The sequence below is a fragment of the Scyliorhinus canicula genome, chromosome 6, assembly GCF_902713615.1.
Source record: "Scyliorhinus canicula chromosome 6, sScyCan1.1, whole genome shotgun sequence".
Lineage (NCBI taxonomy): Eukaryota > Metazoa > Chordata > Chondrichthyes > Carcharhiniformes > Scyliorhinidae > Scyliorhinus > Scyliorhinus canicula.
In genome coordinates this window covers 120,546,387-120,568,922 of record NC_052151.1, presented here as the reverse complement: position 1 = coordinate 120,568,922, position 22,536 = coordinate 120,546,387, and the positions used below count along the sequence as shown (strand labels likewise).

The 22,536-nt window shown below is 46.0% G+C and overlaps 1 protein-coding gene across 3 annotated transcripts in view; it reads right to left on the bottom strand.

The window, feature by feature from the left end:
- cad (carbamoyl-phosphate synthetase 2, aspartate transcarbamylase, and dihydroorotase) overlaps nt 1-22,536 on the bottom strand; it is a 125,198-nt gene that overhangs the window by 35,687 nt on the left and 66,975 nt on the right. For all 3 annotated transcript variants that reach the window (XM_038800015.1, XM_038800018.1, XM_038800017.1), the window contains exons 25-34: nt 22,411-22,515; nt 21,126-21,371; nt 20,953-21,034; nt 20,551-20,717; nt 17,341-17,505; nt 15,582-15,713; nt 8,297-8,498; nt 7,447-7,637; nt 6,228-6,368; nt 915-998 (exon numbers count right to left, since the gene is read on the bottom strand). In XM_038800015.1, coding sequence (XP_038655943.1) covers nt 915-998; nt 6,228-6,368; nt 7,447-7,637; nt 8,297-8,498; nt 15,582-15,713; nt 17,341-17,505; nt 20,551-20,717; nt 20,953-21,034; nt 21,126-21,371; nt 22,411-22,515 — 1,515 coding nt within the window. The remainder of the gene's footprint in view (nt 1-914; nt 999-6,227; nt 6,369-7,446; nt 7,638-8,296; nt 8,499-15,581; nt 15,714-17,340; nt 17,506-20,550; nt 20,718-20,952; nt 21,035-21,125; nt 21,372-22,410; nt 22,516-22,536) is intronic.

Here is a 22,536-nt window from a genome sequence, read left to right as displayed (position 1 = left end):
TCTCATCACATGGTGGGTACTCAAGCCTTGGAATGGTTCTAAGGAGAGACATCAATTATCCCTACTTTTACAACTCATATTAAGACGGTCTTAGAGAACTGCCTCTTTTCACGAGAAACACAAAGCCTCTGGGAGATTTAGTTTTAACATTTAAAATTATGAATGGATCAGACTGTGGACAGTCTATATGACCTAAATGAGCAAGGAAAATTAAGGGTCATTATATAAGCTTTACAAATATAGGAATCCATTTGCATGCTGTGAGGGGGTTTCCCTTTAACAGAGTTATCAGAACTTAAGACAGCCTCACACCACCAGCCGGAGCATTTTGTTCAGCGAGGAATTGCTGCGACAGTTCAAAAACGCGAATGACCTCCACACTGGAGTATATATCACTGCTCACAGAAGGTAGGTGGGATGCTATGCCTGCTCTTGTTACTCTGAAGTTGTTTTGAAGGGCTGGAAGGGAGTTTGCAGATTCCTGCACTCCTCAACTTCCCACCCCCAAACAAGCCTTGAATTCACCTCAGACTTTTTCAAGTTTTATTTTACCTTTGTCATGGAGATTACATGACTGCAAGTCAAAGGGCATACTGTAGGCATTGCTTAATAGCATTAACTGTTTACAAGCAGCCTGATGGACATAGTCTTTTTTTATCTGTTTGTGTGAAAGGTATGCTTTCCAAACACCACAAGAGTGTAGAAGTGCAAGATTCCACTTTTGTCTGCTGAGTGACACTGGTTACTGCCTCGGATTGACCAACACATGTCCACTGAAAAGGACATAGCACAAGTGATCAGTAGAAGATGCATCTGTACCCATAAAGGACAACATTTTATACCTGGACCCCAATTTATTTCAAAAAACACGAAAGTTAATTATCAAAACAGTTGCATTGATGTTGAAGCCTTACTTTTACTGTAGTTAATGGTGGCGGCAATGGGACACCCAAAGGCCAGGCCCTCACATCTTGTCCATAACCTGGGGGAACTAATACCTGTAAATACATAATACAGTGGGCATTTGTTCCAGAGCTGAGGTGTAAAAAAAATCAATATGAAAAGGTAAAGATTACCGATAAAGGCAAAATGTTTAGAAATAGGTTCTCAAAAGTATTAAAATATCACAGCAACCAAGGAGCTATCTTTTTGATTTTGATTCCAATTAAAGAGATGATCCAAAACACTTCTTCTGATGTTACACAGCCACGCTTTATAAAAAAAATATTTTATTTATTTACTGGAGGGAAATCACAGATTGAATTTAAAAAATCCTGCAGCCACATTAAAATGAGATGAAACCACAGCTTCCAAGAGGGCTGAAAATTTGCATAACTGTACACACATTTCAACGGCATTAACTGACGCCAGCCAGTCTAGGAAACCCCAGAATCAATTACCTTGTAAGAGTATGAGCGAAATAATTTCCTCATCCATTCATAGAACATCCTAAGAATCACCTGGGTTACGACCATGTATTAGATGTCATCACTTAGGTCAATGAAGTCTGGCTGAGAAAGGAATCCACCCCAGCAATAATCTAACCAAGTCAAAACCACCCACTTGGAATACACAAACTATTATTATGTTTGGACCACTGGTCAATGGGAGAGTGAGAATCATGTGGCAAATCAGCTGATGTTGTGTTTGAGGAATTATTTTCACAGATTAGAGTCAAAAATAGAAACAAGAAATGTGGGCCTCAATCTCTCTCCACCCATACTGCAAGCTTGAACCCTGTCTATTTGACTATCCACATGCTGCAGACAGACATTTTAAACAAATAGCTGCAACAGAAGAACAAAAAAAATCGTCCATCGACATCTTTAAACTACCCTGATAACGAAGCACAGCTTGGATCCACCTAAGTCATCAACCATATCGCTTAAATCTTTATCACTTAATCTAGTCCCTCACTTGGAATTATTATGTGTGCATGAAAGTTGGAGGGTTTTTATTATTTTTCTTACACTGGGTTAAGTCCAAATTAATATATCCCTCTTTCCCTTTTGAAAAACTCTAACCTGTCTTGTGTATTTTATAGTCACGGCATGTAAACAGTTAAATACCCAAAATTGACAGGGGCGGCGCAGTGGAGTTTGCACATTCTCCCCGTGCCTGTGTGAGTCTCACCACCACAGCCCAAAGATGTGTAGAGTCGGTGGATTAGCCACGCTAAATTGCCCCTTAATTGGAAAAAATGAATTTGGTGCTCTAAATTTAAAAAAAAGAATGGGCAATTCACCGAGTGCCATACTCCCAGCTTCCTCGTAACCCTACACTTTCTTCCTTTTCAGATAAATTTCTAATTCTCTTTTGAATTGAGCCTGCCTTCACCAGACACTCCAATGTCTTCCAGACCTTAACCACTCGCTTCATGAAAAGGTTTTTCCTCATACCACTTTGCCAATTTCCTTGAAAATGTACCCTCTCCTCAATCCTTCCAGGAGCATGAATAGTTTCTTCCAATTTACGCTTGTCCCGGCCGCTCATGATTTTGAATACCTCGATCAAATCTCCTCTCAACCTCCTTTCCACGCCCACCCCCCTCCACGTACACTTCTTCTCGATAACTAACCACCCTCTCCAAACAGTTCAACAACCTTTACTTCGAATATCAAGACCAGAAAGCTTAGAGTTTTTCGATTCAAAGCTTTCCAAGTAGCTGTTTCAGCCTCCACCTCCCTATTCATAGCCATTTCCTCGTCTCAGTCCTGACCATCCCATAGTTGCCCCAATCCCATTACATTCTCCTATACTGGCACTGATACCCTGATTTCATACACTTGCTCCCAATTATATTTCCTTTATTTGAGACTTATGCACCTCCTGCCCTTTAAAAGTGCTTCCTCACCTTCAAAACACCAACACTTAACCCTGCCGTCCTTGCAATAAGATAAACTTAAATGGCCTCACTCTAACCCAAATTCTGGAACATTGTGCCCCAAGATATTCCCTTTGATTCCTCAACTCGGGCTTCTGCCTCATTCTCCCTTCTACCCCGGTGTCCACCATCAGAGGCAGGCGACTCAGCTAGCCCAGTCCTATTATCTGGAACTTCACATTGAATCCAGGCTGCCTTTAGGTAAATCATCAAACTTCACTCTTTCAGCAGCCTTTCGGTTGCCGGCCCTTCCAATTGTTTTTATTTAATAACATAGAACATACCGTGCAGAAGGAGGCCAGTGAGTCTGCACTGACCCACTTAGGCCCTCACTTCTACCCTATCCATGTAACCAATAACCCCATCTCATCTTTTTGGACATCAAGAGCAATTTAGCATGGCCAATCCAACTAACCTGCATGTTTTGAACTGTGGGAGGAAACCGGAGCACCTGGAGGAAACCCACACAGACACACGGAGAATGTCTGGTTTACTGCTATGCTGTCTGGTTTACTGCTATGAAGTACCGGATACACAGACTACTTTAAAAGGAGTACGGTTAATCCAAATAATAATATAATCTTTATTGTCGCAAGCAGGGCTTGCATTAACACTGCGATGAGGTTACTGTGCAAAGCCCCTAGTCACCACATTCCCACGCCTGTTTGCGTACGCAGAGGGAGAATTCAGAATGTCCAAATTACTGAACAAGTACATTGTTCGGGACTTGTGGGAGGAAACCGGAGCACCCGGAGGAATCCCACGCAGACACTGGGAGAATGTGCAGATTCCGCACAGACACTGACCCAAGCCGGGAATCAAACCTGGGACCCTGTCACTGTGAGTGACAGTGCTAACCATTGTGCTACTGTACCGCCCAATAATTGACTGTCGTTGCAATCCACTGAGTTTCAGTTGGTGTCATCACCAGATAAGTTTCTTACAGACATTACTTATTTTTATTCAAAATTCTTTGCTTTGGCAATTCTGTTGTATCTGCCAGCTAAAACCTCGTAGTCGTCCTTCCATACTTCTCCAAAATATATATGATTCAAATTTCCAGTGATGCTGCTGACCTCCAATATTTCATCCAAGTGGCCAATATTCACATGTGATGCAACAGCCAATGGTAGTAGGCAACTTACAGCAAGGACAATTTTGCCTTGAGCCAACAACCAACCACAGATACTTTCCTGGCAGGAGTGAAATGGATAGCAACTGGTCTGATTCTTCGCCTCCCATGGTCAAAGTGCTGCTTCCAATCTCTCATCAACAATGCTATGCTCTTCTAGTTACTGCTCTTTTTAGTAGAAAATAACACCTGCCTTCTTTGAATTTTACTGTATTCTTGATCTGCTAGCCTCATTCCTGAATTAGAATAGAAATTCTCTCGTGGCTAATTAACAGTCACCAACATGTTAGTACAATGATGATTTAAAAGGTTTGTTTTTTTAAATTTCATTCCGAACAGATCAGGCCACATCTCAACAAGGCCAGTAGGTGTAGTGTGCACTAATTTTCGGTGGTAAATCCACAACCTGTGACAGTGAAGAATTAAGATTCAAGCCAATATTAAAGTCTATAGAAAATCACCAACATACGAGTTTACATCACAAAAAGAAAAATCTGTTTTTCTGAACCTGGCAGCTGGTTCAAATCAGTCGGGACAAGACTCGAGTTACTATTTTTAATAACACAGAATCCACGAGCCAAGTGAAATACCAACAGAAGATAAACAACAAAACATTGCATTTCTAATTATCTTTAACATAATAAAACATCCTATGGTGCTTCTTGGGAGTATTATATGGTAAGATGTTGGCTAAGATAACCAAGCGTGTGGTCAAAGGGGTGTCTCAAAGGAGGAAAGAAGTGGAGAAGTGTAGGGAGAATATTCCAGAGCTTGGCAGCCACCAACCAATACAGAAGCAATTAAAATCAAGAATACCCAAGGGGGCAGTTAGATGTGTGCACTTATTTTAAAGGGGTGCAGGGACTGAAGAATATTATAGGGATAGGGAGGGCAAGACCATGGAACTATTTGAAAACAATTAAGGCAGAAGCCATCCTCCATCCTCTTTGGTTCCTCCTCCAAACTCCCTTTCCGACCTCCTGACTCCTCCTCCTGCTTGGCAACTGTTTAAAATGTTTAAAATCAAGGCTTCCCTACCTGGGAGGACAAGGAGGAAGGTCAGGATGGGTGAATGGAGTTTTCTGCAAGTTAATACAAAGGCAGCAGAGGTGATGTCGTGAGAAGCCAGCCAGGAGTGCACTGGAACAGTCAAGTGCCAAGGTAACCAAACTACGAATGAGTTTCAGCAGTAGATAAAGCTGATTTGGGTGTGAAAGGGGTGGAGATCAGAGATCTTAGTGACTGCATGAAACCAGGTTTACAAGCAGATACATTTGGCCTCAGACAGTTGCCAAACAGGAGGAGGAGTCAGGAGGTCGGAAAGGGAGTTTGGAGGAGGAACCAAAGAGGATGGAGGATGACTTCTGCCTTAATTTAAAGATATTTCTGCTCGTCCAGTTCAGGATAAGCATTTTGACAATTTAACGACAGTGGACAAGAGGTGGCAGCGAGGTAGATAGAGCTGGGTGTCATTAGCGTCCATGGGAAAACCAACACCACATTTTCAGACGCTATCACCAAGGGGCAACATATAGGCGGGAAATAGGAGGGGACAACACTTGGGAGAGAGAAGACAGTTAACAATATTGTCTACCTTGGGAACCAGGAATGAAAGGTCGGAGGTCAGCAATTTAATAGGAAATGGCGCCAAGGGAGTAGCTAGTGACTGTCATGGACAAGATGAACTCGGAAAGAGCATGACAGGAAACAGAAGAAAAACGGAAGTCGATACAAACCCAGGACTGGGGATTTGCAAGGGAAAGAGAAGGAAAGGGCAGAGGCAGCTGATTGGATACTCTCAATCTCAGTGACAGAAGTTCATGGGTTCCTCACACTTCTTGTTGGAGACAAATGTGGTTAGGACAGGGGAGAGAGGCACGGGTAAAATGGTTCAATAACACAGCAAACACCTCCGAAAACATTCCACTAACAAAATTCCAGTTTTTTTTTTTAAAGTTAAAATTGAGTTTCCAGGAATATAATCTTAGTCTATACCATAAATAAAAGAAATACAAGTTGTCAATTGTCTGATTTTCTAATCTCTTGTGCTAAAGAGGCAAAGGAAGGTACAAATATTTTCTGGCAAATATTTTGTGAATCAGGAGAAGTTCAGCACAAAAACACAACTGCAACAATGCCATGCGGCAATGAAGCAAATACGAGCAAGAATTTAGGCTACCGATTTTAGAAAATCTTTTAAAGTAAAATTACCTGTCCATCAATGTAGGCCACTTCACCTCTCAACACAACTCGCCTGACTTTTCCTTTCACCTTCTTTCCTTCAAATGGTGTCCACTTGGACTTGGTGAACTGCATGTGGTTTGGGATAGTCCATTCTTGCTCCAAATCAACCTACAATGAATCCAGAGCATTAAAATTGCACCATGTACCACTTTGCTGCCATTTGGCCTTAATACAGACTTTTATTTCAAAACTACATTTTGGCTACCATTTTCCCTTCCCCAGTATGCACCAACAATGTAGGATGAGGGTCTTAGCTTTTTAGAAAGTGGCAGTGGTGCTTATGATGAGAAACTCAGTAGAAAGACTATACTGGCGCAGTGATCTCCAACTTCCTTTTTGGAGCTGGAGAATTATTACTGGCTGATTTACTTTGCCAGCTTTTCCTTATTTGCCATACCCTCACCATCAACATTTTACAAACTCTCTGAAATTAGCACTTTTATTATGCCTCCTGCTATATCATATAATCACTAATCTATTTAATGATAACATGCTTTCTATCAAAGTAACTGCGCAATTGTGGAATGGCTTGTGTGTTCGTGTGTGGGGTGTGCCAGGGCAAATGGGACAGAATTTATTTGACAGGCTAAGACAATAGTGTAGCGGGCAACTGGGTGGCTGTAATACAAATGTTTTTGTATTACAGCTATTGATTGGCCGGTTTTGGGGTCTCATTGGTCAACAGCACACTATTTTTCTATAATCACACATTCCTACCCTCTTATTTCTTTCATAGAATTTACAATGCAGAAGGATGCCATTCGGCCCATCGAGTCTGCACCGGCTCTTGGAAAGAGCACCCTACCCAAGGTCAACATCTCCACCCTATCCCATAACCCAGTAACCCCACCCAACACTAAGGGCAATTTTGGACACTAAGGACAATTTATCATGGCCAATCCACCTAACCTGCACATCTTTGGACTGTGGGAGGAAACCGGAGCAAACCAACACACACATGGGGAGGGAGGATGTGCAGACTCCGCACAGACAGTGACCCAAGCCGGAATCAAACCTGGGACCCTGGAGCTGTGAAGCAATTGTGCTATCCACAATGCTACCGTGCTGCCCACGGTATAACAGAGCCCTGAAGTTAGATGGATCTTGAATGAACACGTCACATACATTTTTCTTTTGAAGTTCTCTGAGCAATACAACTTCACATTTCCCAAAGTCCGAGCCTTACCTCCACATAGGTGTTTTCCTGAACTGGCAAGGAGAAGATTTTACGGGGATTTTCATACAGTCGTTTAACTAGATCATCAATGGTGAGTCTGCCTTCACTGACAGCCGTCAGCAGTAGTGGCAGCATAGTCTCCAAGCCAGGGTAACCTGGTGGTGGTGAATCACTATTCTTTTCTTCAACAGAATGTGGAGCTAAAGAAGAAGTGAAGATAAATTATTAATAAACATTTACATAAAACAAAATTCTTCTTCCCAGTACTTTTTCAGGGTCTAAAATCAATACTTTGTTTTAAAAATGCACTCTTTAGCAACTCTCTGCTTGAACCAATTTTGCTTTTAAGATTTTAATTAAATACAAATGATCACAGCACCGCAATTCAGTTAATCATAGGACCACACATAAAAATACAGTTCTAATGTAGCGACGTAAAATAATTTTTAGATTTTGCTGTAGTTAAAGCAATTGTTAGTCAGTATGATTTAGTATTTTAATAGTCAAAACTTTTAAAAAAATACTTCTTAATTATGCCATGGTGAGGGGTAACAGTTTCATGCAAAACACTGATCTGGCAGGAAGAATACTTTTCAGCTCATTTACTACACATTGCCATTTGCGTGGTTACTTGCTTTAGCTTGAACCCACTCTGGACAGCCTCACCCACAGGAATCTCCCGAGACTGGGAACTGCAACGGTTATAGTAAAGTAAAAAAATAATGTATTTCATCACATCATTAAGATTTACAACGGTTAAGATTTTTTTCTGAAAACAGGTGTTCCTTTCTCAGTGCTTCTTCCAGTGACCCAAAGTTAAAAATGCTTTAAGAACTGAGAGTGTGACTCAATTACCTACCGTGATCAGTGGCAAAGCAGTCGATGATGTCCAAATTTTCCCAGAGAGCTTTCACATCTTCTTTGGTACTGAGCATTGGCCTGACCTGACCTTTTCCATGGCCTATACTTTCAAGGTCCTCCTCACTCAGGAATAGGTGGTGAGGAGCCACTTCACAGGTTACTTGCACACCTTTCTGTTTTGCAGCTCGAATAATCTGGATCTGTTGGACCAATAAAGATTTGCATAATTGTGTGTCCAATACATGCCTTTTTGTCTTCTCAGTCACTTAGATATGAACTGACCACAAATCTTTTTTGGGGGTCACATTTCTTTCTGGTTTTGGGGAGTAAGAAATAAATTTAAAAATCCATTCATAAGCACTGAACACATGATAAAACACTTTGAATCAATAAGAACCCATAGGTTTACCATTATTCATGATTATACCCCCATGTCGAACAGCTATTAAGTGGTCGGACAGGTATAATGGGCTGAGTGGCCCACTGCGGCTCATATTCCTAATCTACTGACCTGTACATCGTTTCTATAATTCAATAGGGATGTTAGAAATGTTACCAGCGCCATTCTACAGATTTCTGTACGATGCAATTTCACTGAATCTTGTCTCAGACTAGAGATAATGACACCAAGGTGCAATTTACTCAAAACTGGCAAAACCAGTGTAAATGATTGGGGATTTTTAAGTGCTAGTGACATCAAACATAAATCAAGTTTCTCTGATCTTTTAATGCAGATTTAAAACCATTGCACTGGAAGCTGGCCTCACCCACAAACTTGGAAACAGGCCCAGATCAAAATAACAAGAATACTGAGTTTTGGACAATTATGCTCGTCTGAGGATGATTGCCAAATTAGTATTTTTTTTGTACAAAAGCTTCAGGAGGCACATTTTAAAAAGTAAAAGATTTGGACTTCCGGTGTGCATCATGAAGTGAGTGAGCACACAGAGGCAGCTCCTGCCTAAGGTTGCAGAAAAGAGCTCTTTTTTGGGCAGCACGGGTTGGAATTTCGATCAAACGGCGTGGGTGAATGTTCAAGGAGTATTTTCCCCCAGGAATAGGATGTTTCTTGGTTATCAGACCCTCAGAAACAGTGCAAGATTTGTCTGAACAGCAACAAACAAAAGCCTCTGCAAGCATGCTAGCGGGGGAAGGGCCAGCTTATAGGTCTCAAGCTGACCTGAGGGCCTTTATGAAAGCTGAATTCTAGCAGCAGAGGGAAGAACTGTGAAAAGATCTCACCAAGGCCATTGAAGAAGCGGAGACGGACTTCCAGTAGCGGTGATGTGGAGCTAAGCCCCACGTTCAGTGGTTCCCACTATTTTCGGACTTTGGGGCTCTTTTAAGGGCTCGTAGTGGTGCTGTTTGGAATTTTCCCCGTGTGGGAACACTCCTTCTCAGATTCTCCACCGGTGGATGGCCTGGACTAGGAGTGGAGCGGTCAGAAAACCGGCTTTGCAGGTGCGGCGCACCGCAGCTCCCGCTACTTAAGGACTTTTGGGCCGATTTGAGGGCCCCAAACGGCGCTGTCGCAACGAATCCCGGTGGGGGAAGGTGTCTAGAGGAGCATTCCCCATAATTTATGGTGCTCACCCGGAGTGGGGCAAAGGAAAAGGCTGCAGCAGCTCCCCAAGAAAAGCGGGGGAAGAAGGACAAAATGGCGGCCGGCGGAACACCAGAGGACTGGTGGAAGTGGGCGCAGGAGCAGCAAGCTGCTCTTCTGCGCTGTTTTGCGGAGCTGAAGGCTGAGTTGCTGGACTCACTGAATGCGAGTACCAACAAGCTGCTTGGAGCTCAGGCGGCCCAGGAGGTGTCTATCCGGGAGTTGCAGCAGCAGGCCGCTGAGAGGGAGGAGGAGGCCGTGGTCCTCGTGGGGAAAGTGGAGTTGCACGAGGCACTTCACAAAAAGTGGCAAGACCGCTTGGAGGAGCTGGACGTTCGCACGAGGCGAAAGAATTTGAGGATCCTGGGCCTGGCGGAGGGGCTGGAGGGGTCGGATCTCCCGTGGTACGTGACCACGATGTTGAGCTCGTTGATGGGAGCGGGGTCCTTCCATTTGCCCCTGGAGCTTGAGGGAGCTCACAGAGTGCTGGCCAGGAGGCCTAAGGCAAATGAACCCCCGCGGGCGGTGCTGGTGCGGTTCCATCGATTTAGTGACCGGGAGTGTGTGGTGTGCTGCGCTGGGCCAAGAAAGAGAGGAGCAGCAAGTGGGAGAATTCAGTAGTACGAATCTACCAGGACTGGAGTGCGGAGGTGGCAAAGCGGAGGGCCGGGTTCAACCGGACGAAGGCGGTGCTGCATGCCCAGCAGGTCAGATTTGGAATGCTGCAGCCTGCGCGTCTGCGGGTGACATATAAGGACCGGCACCACTACTTCGAGTCCCCGGAGGAGGTGTGGGCCTTTGTACAGGCGGAGAAACTGGACTCGAACTAGGATCTGGGGACACACTATGGCCGTTGCTGTTTTCGCTGTTGCTGTTCTTCAATTTTGACACGTGTTTTTTTTATGCTGCTTTTCTTTTTGCTCTGTTTCCAGGTGGGTTTGTCTGTTGGGTATGGGCTTTATATGTTCTCTTCTGTACGGGGCCGGGGGTTGGGGTGAAACTGGATTTTGAGGAGCTGCGTTGGAAGGGTGGGATGTGGCAGTGTGAAAGCGCGGGCTTTCCTCTGGTTGTCCGTGCTGCGGGGCAGGGGGGGGCGGAGCTGGAGGTGGGGGCGTGGCCTCTACTGGTTTTCTTTCCCGCGCTGAAGCGGTGCCAAGGAGGTGTGGCAAGAGGGGGATGACCCCATGCCGGGAGGAGATGGGTTTTGGCAGGAGCTGCCGGGTCAGCAGAAGTCAGCTGACTCACGGAAGTACCATGGAGGGTGCGTCGCGGCTAGGAGGGGTCCTAGCGTGGGGGGTGTGGGGGGGGGGGATACCGGGTTGCTGCTGGAATGGCCAGGAAGGAGCTGGCGTGGGCCGGGGGGGGGGGGGAGGGGGTAGAGGAGAGGAGTTATCGCCATGGGGAACGGGTCAGGCGGGGCGTGCTGGCCTGGGGCGAGCAGTCGATAAGCTATGGCTAGCCGGCGGGGGAGAGGGGCAGCTTGCTCTCTGATTCGGCTGATTACCTGGAACGCGAGGGGGTTGAATGGGCCGGTTAAGAGAACTAGGGTATTTTCTCATCTGAAGGGGCTGAAGGCGGACGTGGCTATGCTCCAGGAGACCCACTTGAAGGTGGCGGACCAGGTTCGTCTGAGGAAGGGGTGGGTGGGGCAGGTTTTTCACTCAGGATTGGACGCGAAGAACCGGGGGGGTGGCGATCCTGGTGGGGAAGAGGGTGGCGTTCGAGGCGGCTGAGGTGGTGTCGGACAAGGAGGGCAGATATATTATGGTGAAGGGTAGGCTGCAGGGAGAGAAGGTGGTGCTGGTTAATGTATCTGCCCCGAATTGGGATGATGCCGGCTTCATGAGGCGCTTGTTGGGCCGCATTCCGGACCTGGAGGCAGGGGGCCTGATCATGGGGGGAGACTTTAACACAGTGCTGGATCCCCCACTGGACCGGTCCAGTTCAAGGACGGGTAGGAGACAGGCGGCGGCCAGAGTGCTGAGGGGGTTTATGGACCAGATGGGAGGGGTGGATCCCTGGAGGTTTGGGAGGCCGAGTGCGTGGGAGTATTCCTTTTTCTCCCATGTCCATAGGGTCTATTCCCGAATAGATTTTTTCATCCTGAGCAGGGGATTGATCCCGAAGGTGCAGGATGCAGAGTATTCGGCCATAGCGATCTCAGACCATGCTCCGCACTGGGTTGATCTGGAGATGGGGGAGGCGCGAGACCAGCGCCCGCTCTGGCGCCTGGATGTGGGGCTGCTGGCTGATGAGGTGGTGTGTAGGAGGGTCCGGGGAAGTATTGAGGGGTATCTTGATACCAATGATACGGGGGAGGTCCGGGTGGGGATGGTCTGGGAGGCTCTGAAAGCAGTGATCCGGGGGGAGCTGATCTCCATCCGGGCCCATAGGAAAAGGAGGGAGAGGAAGGAGAGGGAGAGACTGGTGGGGGAGCTCCTGGATGTGGACAGGAGATACGCGGAGGCACCGGAGGAGGAGTTGCTGGGGGAACGGCGCAGTTTGCAGGCCAAATTTGACTTGTTGACCACCAGAAAGGCAGAGACACAGTGGAGGAGGTCGCAGGGCACAGTATATGAGTATGGGGAGAAGGCGAGCAGGATGTTGGCGCATCAGCTCTGCAGGCGAGATGCGGCTAGGGAAATTGGTGGAGTGACGGATAGGGGTGGGAATGTAGTGCAGAAGGGGACAGAAGTAAATGGGGTCTTTAGGGACTTCTACGAGGAACTGTACCGGTCAGAACCTCCGATGGGGAGAGGGGGGATGGAGAGCTTCATGAACAGGCTATGGTTCCCACGGGTTCAAGAGGAGCTGGTAGAGGGGCTGGGGGCGCCGATAGAGTTGGAGGAGCTAGTCAGAGGGATTGGACAAATGCAGTCAGGTAAGGCGCCGGGGCCGGACGGGTTCCCGGTGGAATTTTATAAAAAGTATGCGGATCTGGTGGGCCCCATGTTGGTGCGAGCTTTCAATGAGGCATGGGAGGGGGGGGGGGGGGGGGGGGGGGGGGGTGTTTTGCCCCCGACAACGTCGCGGGCACTGATCTCTCTGATCCTAAAGCGGGATAAGGACCCCTTGCAGTGTGGATCATACAGGCCTATCTCGCTTCTCAATGTTGACGCTAAGTTGCTGGCGAAGATCCTGGCCACCAGGATAGAGGACTGTGTGCCAGGGGTGATACACGAGGATCAGACAGGATTTGTCAAGGGACGGCAGCTCAACATGAATGTGCGGAGACTGCTAAATGTTATTATGATGCCGGCAGTGGAGGGGGAGGCAGAGATAGTGGTGGCGCTGGATGCGGAGAAAGCGTTTGATAGAGTTGGGTGGGGGTGCCTGTGGGAGGTGCTGGAGCGGTTCGGATTCGGGGAGGGATTCATCAAATGGGTGAGGCTGCTCTACGCGGCTCCGATGGCGAGTGTAGTTACAAATGGAAGGAGATCGGAGTACTTTAGGCTCTACCGTGGGACCAGGCAGGGGTGCTCCCTGTCCCCTTTGCTCTTTGCACTGGCGATTGAACCTTTGGCTATGGCGTTGAGGGAGTCAGGGAGATGGAGGGGTCTGGTGCGGGGTAGGGAGGAACATCGTGTATCGCTGTATGCGGACGACCTGCTGTTGTATGTGGCGGATCCAGAAGGGGGAATGCCGGGGGTGATGGAGCTGTTAGCGGAATTTGGGGGATTATGATTGGCAGACCAGGTGCCTTTCATGCGGCGGTGCAGACTTGATGGGCCAAATGGCCTTTTCTGCACTGTATTTTTCTGTGATATCTTAAATTTTTCCAATTAAGGAGCAATTTAGCGTGGGCAATCCAACTACCCTGCACATCTTCGGGTTATGGGGGTGAGATCCACGCAGACAAGGAAATGTGCAAACTCCACACGGGCAGTGACCCAGGGCCAGGATCGAACCCAGGTCCTCAGCGCCGTAAGGCGACAGTGCTCACCACTGCACCAACATGCCGTCCGTAAATGGCTTTATTTTTTAAAGTAATTTTCAATTATTTAACATCAGCTCATGGCTCGACGTTTACGAAAAACATATTTTTATGATAAACACATTTTCAGCTGCATTAATAAAACTGCACCAGGTTACCTGGATGAACAGTAACATAGTGGTATTATTGGTCTAGTAATCCAGTGGCCCAGACAAATGATACAGAGACACAAGTTCAAATCTCAACAAGGCAGCAGGGCAATTTAAATTCAATGACATAAATGTGCAATAAAAGTTAGTGATCATGAAACTACTGGATTGTCATCAATGTTCTTTTTGTGACTTCAGATCCACAGCAATGTGGCCGACTCTTTGCTGTCCTCTGAAATGGCCCTGCAAGCCTCTCCATTACACTCAAAAGAGATTATTTTCTTTATTCGTTCATGGGATGCGGGCGTCACTGACTGGACCAGCATTTACTGCCCGTCCCTGATTGTCTTTCAATTGAGGGCATTTAAGAGTCAACCACATTGATGTGGGTCTGTGGTTGCATATAGACCAGGCCAGGTGAGGATAGCCGATTTTATTCACTAAAGGACATGGGTTTGCAACAAAAATCCACAGTAGTTTCATGGTCATCATTAGACTTTTAATTCCAGACTTTCCTTTTATTTAATTAAAATTTCAATCATCTGCCATGCCAGGATTCAAACCAGGTCCCCAGAGCATGGCCCCGAGTCTCTGGATTACTAGTCCATGACAATACCTCAATGCCACTACCTCTTCGATAATAATGTGGCTCAGTACCACCTTTAGCAGCAATTAGGGAAGGGCAAAAAATACTGGCCTTATCAGTGATACCCACATATTGTGAATATATATATTTTTTAATTCTATTGCACAGGGATGAGAATGGCTGAAGACAAAATTTATGGGTAGGGAGCAGCAAGGGCAGAAAAATGTGAACCTGTGATTGGAGGAGCTGAGCTGCGAGCCTGGGAGAGGGGGGGCCGGGATTCTCCGGTATCCGGCGGGGCGGGCCGTACCAGCGCCAAAGAGTGGAATCCTCCGCACCTTCGGGGGCTAGGCCGGCGCGGGAGTGATTGGCGCCATGCCAAACGGTGCTGAAGGGCCTCCGCTGGCCGGCGCAAGCGCAGGAGCGCCAGCGTGTTCCCAGAACCACTGCGTGATGCGTGATTCCTACGCATGCGCAGGGGGTTACTTCTCCGCGCCGGCCACGGCGTAGCTTTACAGAGGCCAGCGTGGAGGGAAAGAGTGTCCCCCACGGCACAGGCCCGCCCGGAGATCGGTGGGCACGGCAACAGTGCCCCCCCTCAACCAGCGTCGGAGCGGGATTCACGTCCCCCCCCCCCCCCGATTCTCGGACCCGGTTTGGGGGGGGGGGGATCCCAGGATCTCGACTGGAGAATCAGCTCTGTCCTTCCTGTGCTTGCTGCTCCTCCAATCACAGGTCTGGTCAGTTCCTGTTCTCACTGGCAACAGAGATGCTTTTATTTTTAAGCCTCAAAAATGACTGATTTCAAGACCTCAATGTCAGTAACACACCAAACAACAGAAATTTCTCATCATAGAATGGTTACAGCACAGAAACGGCTGAAACATTTGTTTAAAATAAAATCAGAAATGTAAATTTGTAACTTTAAAGTTTAATATTTTGTAAAAAAGATATATAGGGGAAGTGAATTCCTAAGTGTTAAAGTAGGTTAAAGTAAGTATAGATTCTTACCTCCTCCTTTCGAGCAACATGACAAATGTGAACTGATCTCTGGTACAACTGAGCAACCATTAAAATGGCTGCTACGGTCTGTCTCTCAGCATGTGCCACTATGGGCAAATGCTTGGGCCACTTCTCAAAGTGCTGAAATAAGAAATAATTGCACTTGAAATTCATCAACAGTAAAAATGTACAAATTAACACAAAACATTATCACTTAAATTTAGTGAGGAGTTTCATTTAGAACAAAGAATAAACATGCTGAAGCTCTGATTTAAACATAAGCAGATGCAAAAGGTGACAGAAGGAAACCAGCTCATCTCCTTTTGGAGTATCTCCGAGAACACTGGAGGTGTTTTCCTACATGACCCCATTTCAATGCTTCAAATTTGGTGGGACCCCCACAGTGGGGGGGGGGGAGGGGGGGGGGAAGAGAGAGAGAGAGAGAGAGAGAGAGAGAGAGAGAGAGAGAGAGACCATATACATATATGATAGGTCCTCAAGAGTCAGTCCGAGGACTTTCCCAACAGTCTCTGCTCCGTGGCTGCCATTATGACCTCAGAGACCACGACTCCAAAATTTTGTCCCATGACCCACAGTTTGTGAACGCCTGTCCCGGAAGATACTCGTATTCCTTTCCAACATGGATTCCCAAATGTCCGAGGAGCTTAGCCATGCAGAAAGGCTCCAAATTCAATCCAGAACTAACTAATTTCTGGCCAATGGTGGCACGGATGCTGCGGCTGACTTCAGTGCCCCTCAACTACTTTGTGTTTGCTTGTGGTGTGGTGCTGTACCGAATGAGGATGAGGAGTGGCGAGGAGAGGAAGAGAAGAGAAGAGAAGAGAAAATAGAAAAATCTCATTATCACTGGAGCTGGGGGTTGGATACTGCAATCTAATATAAAGTCAATGTCTTCAAGAAAGAAAAAATAGAGGCAACAGAAACTCAAAACAATTTATTTTTCACCTGCTGAAGGAGAATAAATTATAATGCAAAAATGAGCAGTTGAATAAATCACATGTTAGGCACTTACTGACTGCTAAATAAAGATACGGTAGCTATTAGCCAAATGTGGGTGAATTTAGGCAGAAGTGTTCGATATATTCCCTCAGTGCAGAAAGAGACCATTCGGCCTATCGAGTCGGCACCAACCCGCTGAAAGAGCACTTTACCTAAGGGCACTCTACCTAGGGCAACTCTCTTCCGCCCTAGCCCCATAACCCCGCGCATTGATCATGGGTAATCAGGGCAGCACGGTGGCGCAGTGGTTAGCACTGCTGCCTCACAGCACTGAGGACCCGATTCAATCCTGGCCCCGGGACACTGTCCGTGTGAAGTTTGCACATTCCCCCCCTGTGTCTGCGTGAGTCTCACCCCACACAACCCGAAGATGTACAGGGTATGTGGATTGGCCAAGCTAAATGGGAAAACATTTTTTTTAATTGCTTTTGAAAACAAAAATCATGGCCAACCAACCAAACTGCACATCTTTGGACTGTGGGTGAAAACCACAGCACCTGGAGGAAACCCACAGGAAGAACGTGCAAACTCCAGTGTCACCCAATGCCGGATCGAACCAGTGTCTCTGGCACCATGAGGCAGCAGTACTAACCGCTGTGCCACCGTGCCGCACCCGTTTCGCAAGCATTTCAATACATGTCTCAGAAAGTTTAACCTGAACTTGGGGCCTTCTTCTTCTGAGCTCTGGTTTTATGTACCCAGACCAGAATCCGGTCCTTACAAAACATGAAAATAAAATCCATTTTACCTCCATCCAGAAGGATACGTTATCCATTTTGAGTGTTGAGAAAGTATCGTTTAAATACATCTTCAAGCCAGCAGCAGAATTGCTCATCAACGGTAAAACATCAGCATTGTCTGAAGTCGCTCCCAGGTACAATGAAAAGTCACACCGAGCACCAGCTTTTGCCAACTGGAGGTGGATAATATTGTCAGGATGTTAAATGTTTGGAATGTAAAAAGTCAACTGTAACCTATAACTAATGTTAAAACTAAACAACATATTTGATTTTAACAAAATAAAAGCAAAATGATTGATCAGAAGACCAGAAGCATTTATTTCACTTCAGATCCATCAAAAGCATATGGCAGATTCACTGGTTCTTTTGGTACAAGTCAGAAGGAGACTATTTGCCCAACTGTTCAACTTGCCTCTAGCGAGATTATTTTGTCAAATGATTTGATGATGCTTCATCAAAGCATTTACAAACAAAAGACATCAGAGAATATGGCAAATATAAACATAAATATTGCTGACAGTGGTAGCACGGCCACTTAAGGGAGCGGGATCCACGGAACACGAGGCGATCTAGGGACAATCGCGCGGGAGCACGCAAACCCCCGCCAATGGAGAGATTGTGCCAGGCCCTGGGAGCAACATCAAGGGCAGTGTAGACCAGGGAGTTGAAGTATAAAGACCTGAATAGCGATCCGTGCTTGTTACTTAACTGCCTTTGAACAATAAACCCCATTGTTTATTACTGGAAGCCTCCAGTGTATGTCGTGAGCCACCACTTTGGCGACGAGGTAAAAGTTTTCAGCCGATAGTTCTGAGAGTTTGCGGCCCCAAACATAATTTGATTGGGAACCTCACATTCCCCAGAGGCACACAAACTTCGACCAGGTAATGAAACTGGTTAAAGAACATTACAACCCAAGGCCCTTGAAAGAGAGGTTAACCAATTATGGGGAGGCATGGCCACAAGGTCTACGCCGGGATCAATACGAGGGGGTGGGGGTTGTAGTCTCAGGGGGCACATTCAAGCACGTTACCGTTCGAGGCATGGCGAGCCAATGTAAAAATAAACAGGAGCAGCCCTCAGCACCACTAACATAGTGCATTGGTTTAATGTAGTCCAATTGAATAAGATGGCCAAAATTGAAATTGTCTTAAGGATAACTGGTAGACCCCTTGAAACAGAAGTTGACACTGGGGCTTCAGTGACCGTATGGGCGAGCAGGGATTTCAATATCTGCATGCAGGAACACAGTTTTTAAGATGGAAGAGTACTGCAGCCAAGCTTTCTACATACATCGGGGACATTTAGAAAATCCTCGGAACAGCCAAGTCCCCTCTACAATGAGGAGATGATCAATCTGCCTGTCGTGGAAGGACATAGACCCAGTCTGTTGGGAAGAGACTGGTTACAGACTCAACTGGTTGTAAATCTTCAAAATATCTGACAAAATATAAAGATGTCTTCAGGACGTATGAAGAAGTCTTCTACAAATAACTGGGCCAGATTACGGGTGTAAAAGCCAAGATACATGTCAATCCGGATTCAACACCCAAGTTCTTCAGAGTCAAATGCATGGCATCAGATGGTTGAAGCTAGTTACATTTTCAGAGTGGGTGGTGCCAATAGTCCTTTGTCTTTAAACCTGATCGGTGATAAGGATTTGGGGGACTGTTAAGCTGACAATAAATTAAGCTGCCCAGTTTGATTAGTACCCGATACCCCAAACTGAAGACCTCTACACGAAGCTATCATATTCAAAATTGGACCTCAGTAACGCCTATCTGGAACTAGAGTTTGATGAGGAGTCTCAAGAGATTTGCTACAATCAATACCAATAAAGGCCTCTTCCAGTATACTAGATTGCCATTCAGCATCGCTTTATCCTGCACTATCTTCTAGTGCAAGATAGAAAATCTCCAGGGAATTCGCACAGTGATGGTTTTTCTTGATGACATGCCAGTCACCAGCACTACACCAGAACACATGGCCAGTCGAGAGGAAGTATTAAAGAATTTTTCCACCTCAGGCCAAGGGGCCTCTCCTTCAAGAGTTACACAGACAAAGATGAAGATGTTGGCGCGCAGTTATACCTGGTGGCCAGGAATAGACAGGCATTGAAGAACTAGTACAATAGTGCCACCCTTGCCAAGTGCAGCAATCTTCCACCACACTTAACCCCTGGGAATGGCTAGGTCGCCCATGGACCAGGGTCCACGTTGATTATTCTGGCCTGATCCTGAGGAAGGGGTTTTGGAGAGGGTAGACCCCCACTTGAAATGACTACAAGTTTAAGAGAGGGGGACTACTACCTCGGCGGCCACAGTAGATGCCTTGCGCCAGCCGTTTGCCATTCTTGGGCTTCCAGAGTCAATTGATTCAGGCAATGGCACCCCCTCCATCGGTGATGATTTCCACCTTTTTTTTTGCAAGCAAATGGCATACGACACAAGAGGAAAGCCCCCACCACACAGCGTCGAACTGGCTGAGGGGGCCATTAAATCTTAAATATGCCATGAAAAAGCAATCCAATAAAATCACTTTGCCAGAAGTTGTCTAATTTTTTGTTATTGTACAAGTTAACCCCTCATTCAACCACAGGGGTCACACCAGCTGAGCTGCTCATGGGCCTTCGGTTGAGAACCCAATTGGTTCTTTTATTTCCAAATTTGGCGAGGAGGGTGGAAGCACGTCAAGCCTCACGGGAGAGACAGTGGTTAGAGCACTTTGGTCGAAATTCCACTGCCGGTTCACCTTGGTTGGAAGGATAGGCTGTGGCCCGGTCAGAGCCAGCGTTTTATGTGGATATTAATGGGAAGGCTGTCAAACAGCACATGGCCTCTTGAAGGGGATGGGCTCCATAGACCAAGTGACCGACTCTGGGCCAATCATGCGGAAGCAGACAAACTCTGGTTAACAGGTGGGACCCTGGAAGCAGGACCCCAGGCATTGTGGACCAGTGAGCCGAAATGTTCAGACCTATTGTAAAGTATGTTGTGCCTGTTATCTAGCTGCCTTGGCCTGTCATCAATAAACCCCTTTGTTTATTACTGGAAGCCTCCCAATATCTCGACCCACCACTTGGTGGCCCGCCATTGTCTGGCAGCGGGATCTTCTGGTCCTGCTGCTGTCAACAGAGCTTACTGGCTTGAAAGGCCGGAAAATCTCCGCCAATACATCTGGACTTTTTTAATGAAGTAAAAATTTAAAATACTATTTACCTTCTGTACAAGAGCAAAGGAGGTATGGTCTGTGATTGCTGGGTTTGTGTTCGGCATAGCGCACACCATGGTAATTCCTCCTGCCAAGGCTGCTGCAGTGCCAGAAGCAAAATCCTCCTTATGGGTCCCACCAGGCTCACGAAGATGCACATGGACATCAATCAAACCTGAAGATGCAAAAATGTACAGACAAGAAACTTTTACTTTTAAATACATACTGAATTACAAGAACTGCTGCCATGAATGCAAACATTTTGACTTCACTATTCACACCAGCTTTATAAGATGCTAAACTTTTTCAGACATCTAATTACTAATCAAATGTCAATAGTTGTTCAGACACGCTGCTCAGAACTCAAACAAGGGATAAAATATAACAGTAGCAAGATTACAGGTCACTACCTGGTAAGCGAATCAATTTGTGAGAAGTCATCGAATCAACATGGGTCTTTACTGGAGGAGCACCTCCTATCAGCCGCAAAGCCTAGAGAATGAAGATACACTGATTAAACAGGCTAGTTGGGGAATGAAAATGACACCATAGCCCACAAGGAAAAGTTTATCAGGAGACTTGCCTCAACAAACAGCTTGGTGCACTTGATATCAATAATTAATGGAACAGAGTAATCTACAGCCAACCGTCTGGTACGGTAGCCCTTGGTAACAAATGAAGAAAGACGGCGTCCTCCAGAGTTCCGCATGGAGAGATTTATGACCAAGTCAAAATGATTTTCTTCCAGATAGTCCACAATACTTCTATGCTTCTCTTTCAAAGGACAACCATTGTCAGAATCTTCGAACGGCCAGTCCACTGCCTTAATCTGCAGAGAAAGGCACCAGAAGACATAAAAAGACTCAATTACTGGGATTTCGCCAGAAAAACTTTGTTTGAGATCATGAAGGTGCTTGTCAAAGATTTCAACATTAGGACCAGAACTCAATATTGACCCTTCCTTCAGTCAGCTACAAGTGCAATTTATGAAATGTGACTGACAGGTCTCAAATCAGTCTGTGGTCTCCGAGACACAGTTCGGCATCAGTCATCTCTTGGTAATTTAACAAAATGTCACCGCTTAAGAAATATTACTCTTCTGAGAGTGCATCAAAAAAGGTTTTGGTGGAATCAAGCAAAGGAAGCTTTGTGTTGCATTGAGCCTGATGATGCTTTTTGATGACAATAGGTGACGAGAAAAAAGATCCTGTACCAACATGCCCCCACTTAAAATACAAAGATACTTTTATGCATTTCTGCCATTATTTCAATTTAGTTTGGTTAAAACAAAGTTTTGAACTATCCCTGAACCAGAGCCATACTTGGATTCGGGAAAGTAGCTCAGGCTCAATACAACACAAAGCTTCCTTTGCTTGATTCCACCAAAACCTTTTTTGATGCACTCTCAGAAGAGTAATATTTCTTAAGCGGTGACATTGCATAGGACTCCAGCTCCAAAATGAGACAATTACGTAAAGTTAAGACTACCATGTGCAGTGCTTTGATAACATAATAGACTAGTTCTCTATCATATTTTCTCCAAAGAGTTTACAAACAATTCTTCTGATTTTTTTTTCTTTTAAATAAATTTAAAGTACTCAATTCTTTTTCTTTCTCAATTAAGGGGCAATTTAGCGTGGCCAATCTACCAACCCTGCACATCTTTGTGTTTTGAGGGTGAGACCCACGCAGACAAGGGAAGAATATGCAATCGGCCAAGGCCGGAATCCTTGGCGCTGTGAGGCAGCAGTGCTAACCACTGCACCACCGTGCAGTCCCTATTACCCATTTGCTTTCTAAATGTAAGCAATTCCAAATTTTATCCACTGGTTCACTGTACATCCCAGGCAAAAATGTAATTTCAATACCTTAATCCCATGCTCAGTGTAAAAATCTGCTGTACCCAAACTTGCATACAGATTATATCCAAGTTGCTCCAAGGATTGTACTGTGGACAGTAACTCGCTTTTGTTCTGAAATTTGAAGAGAATGTA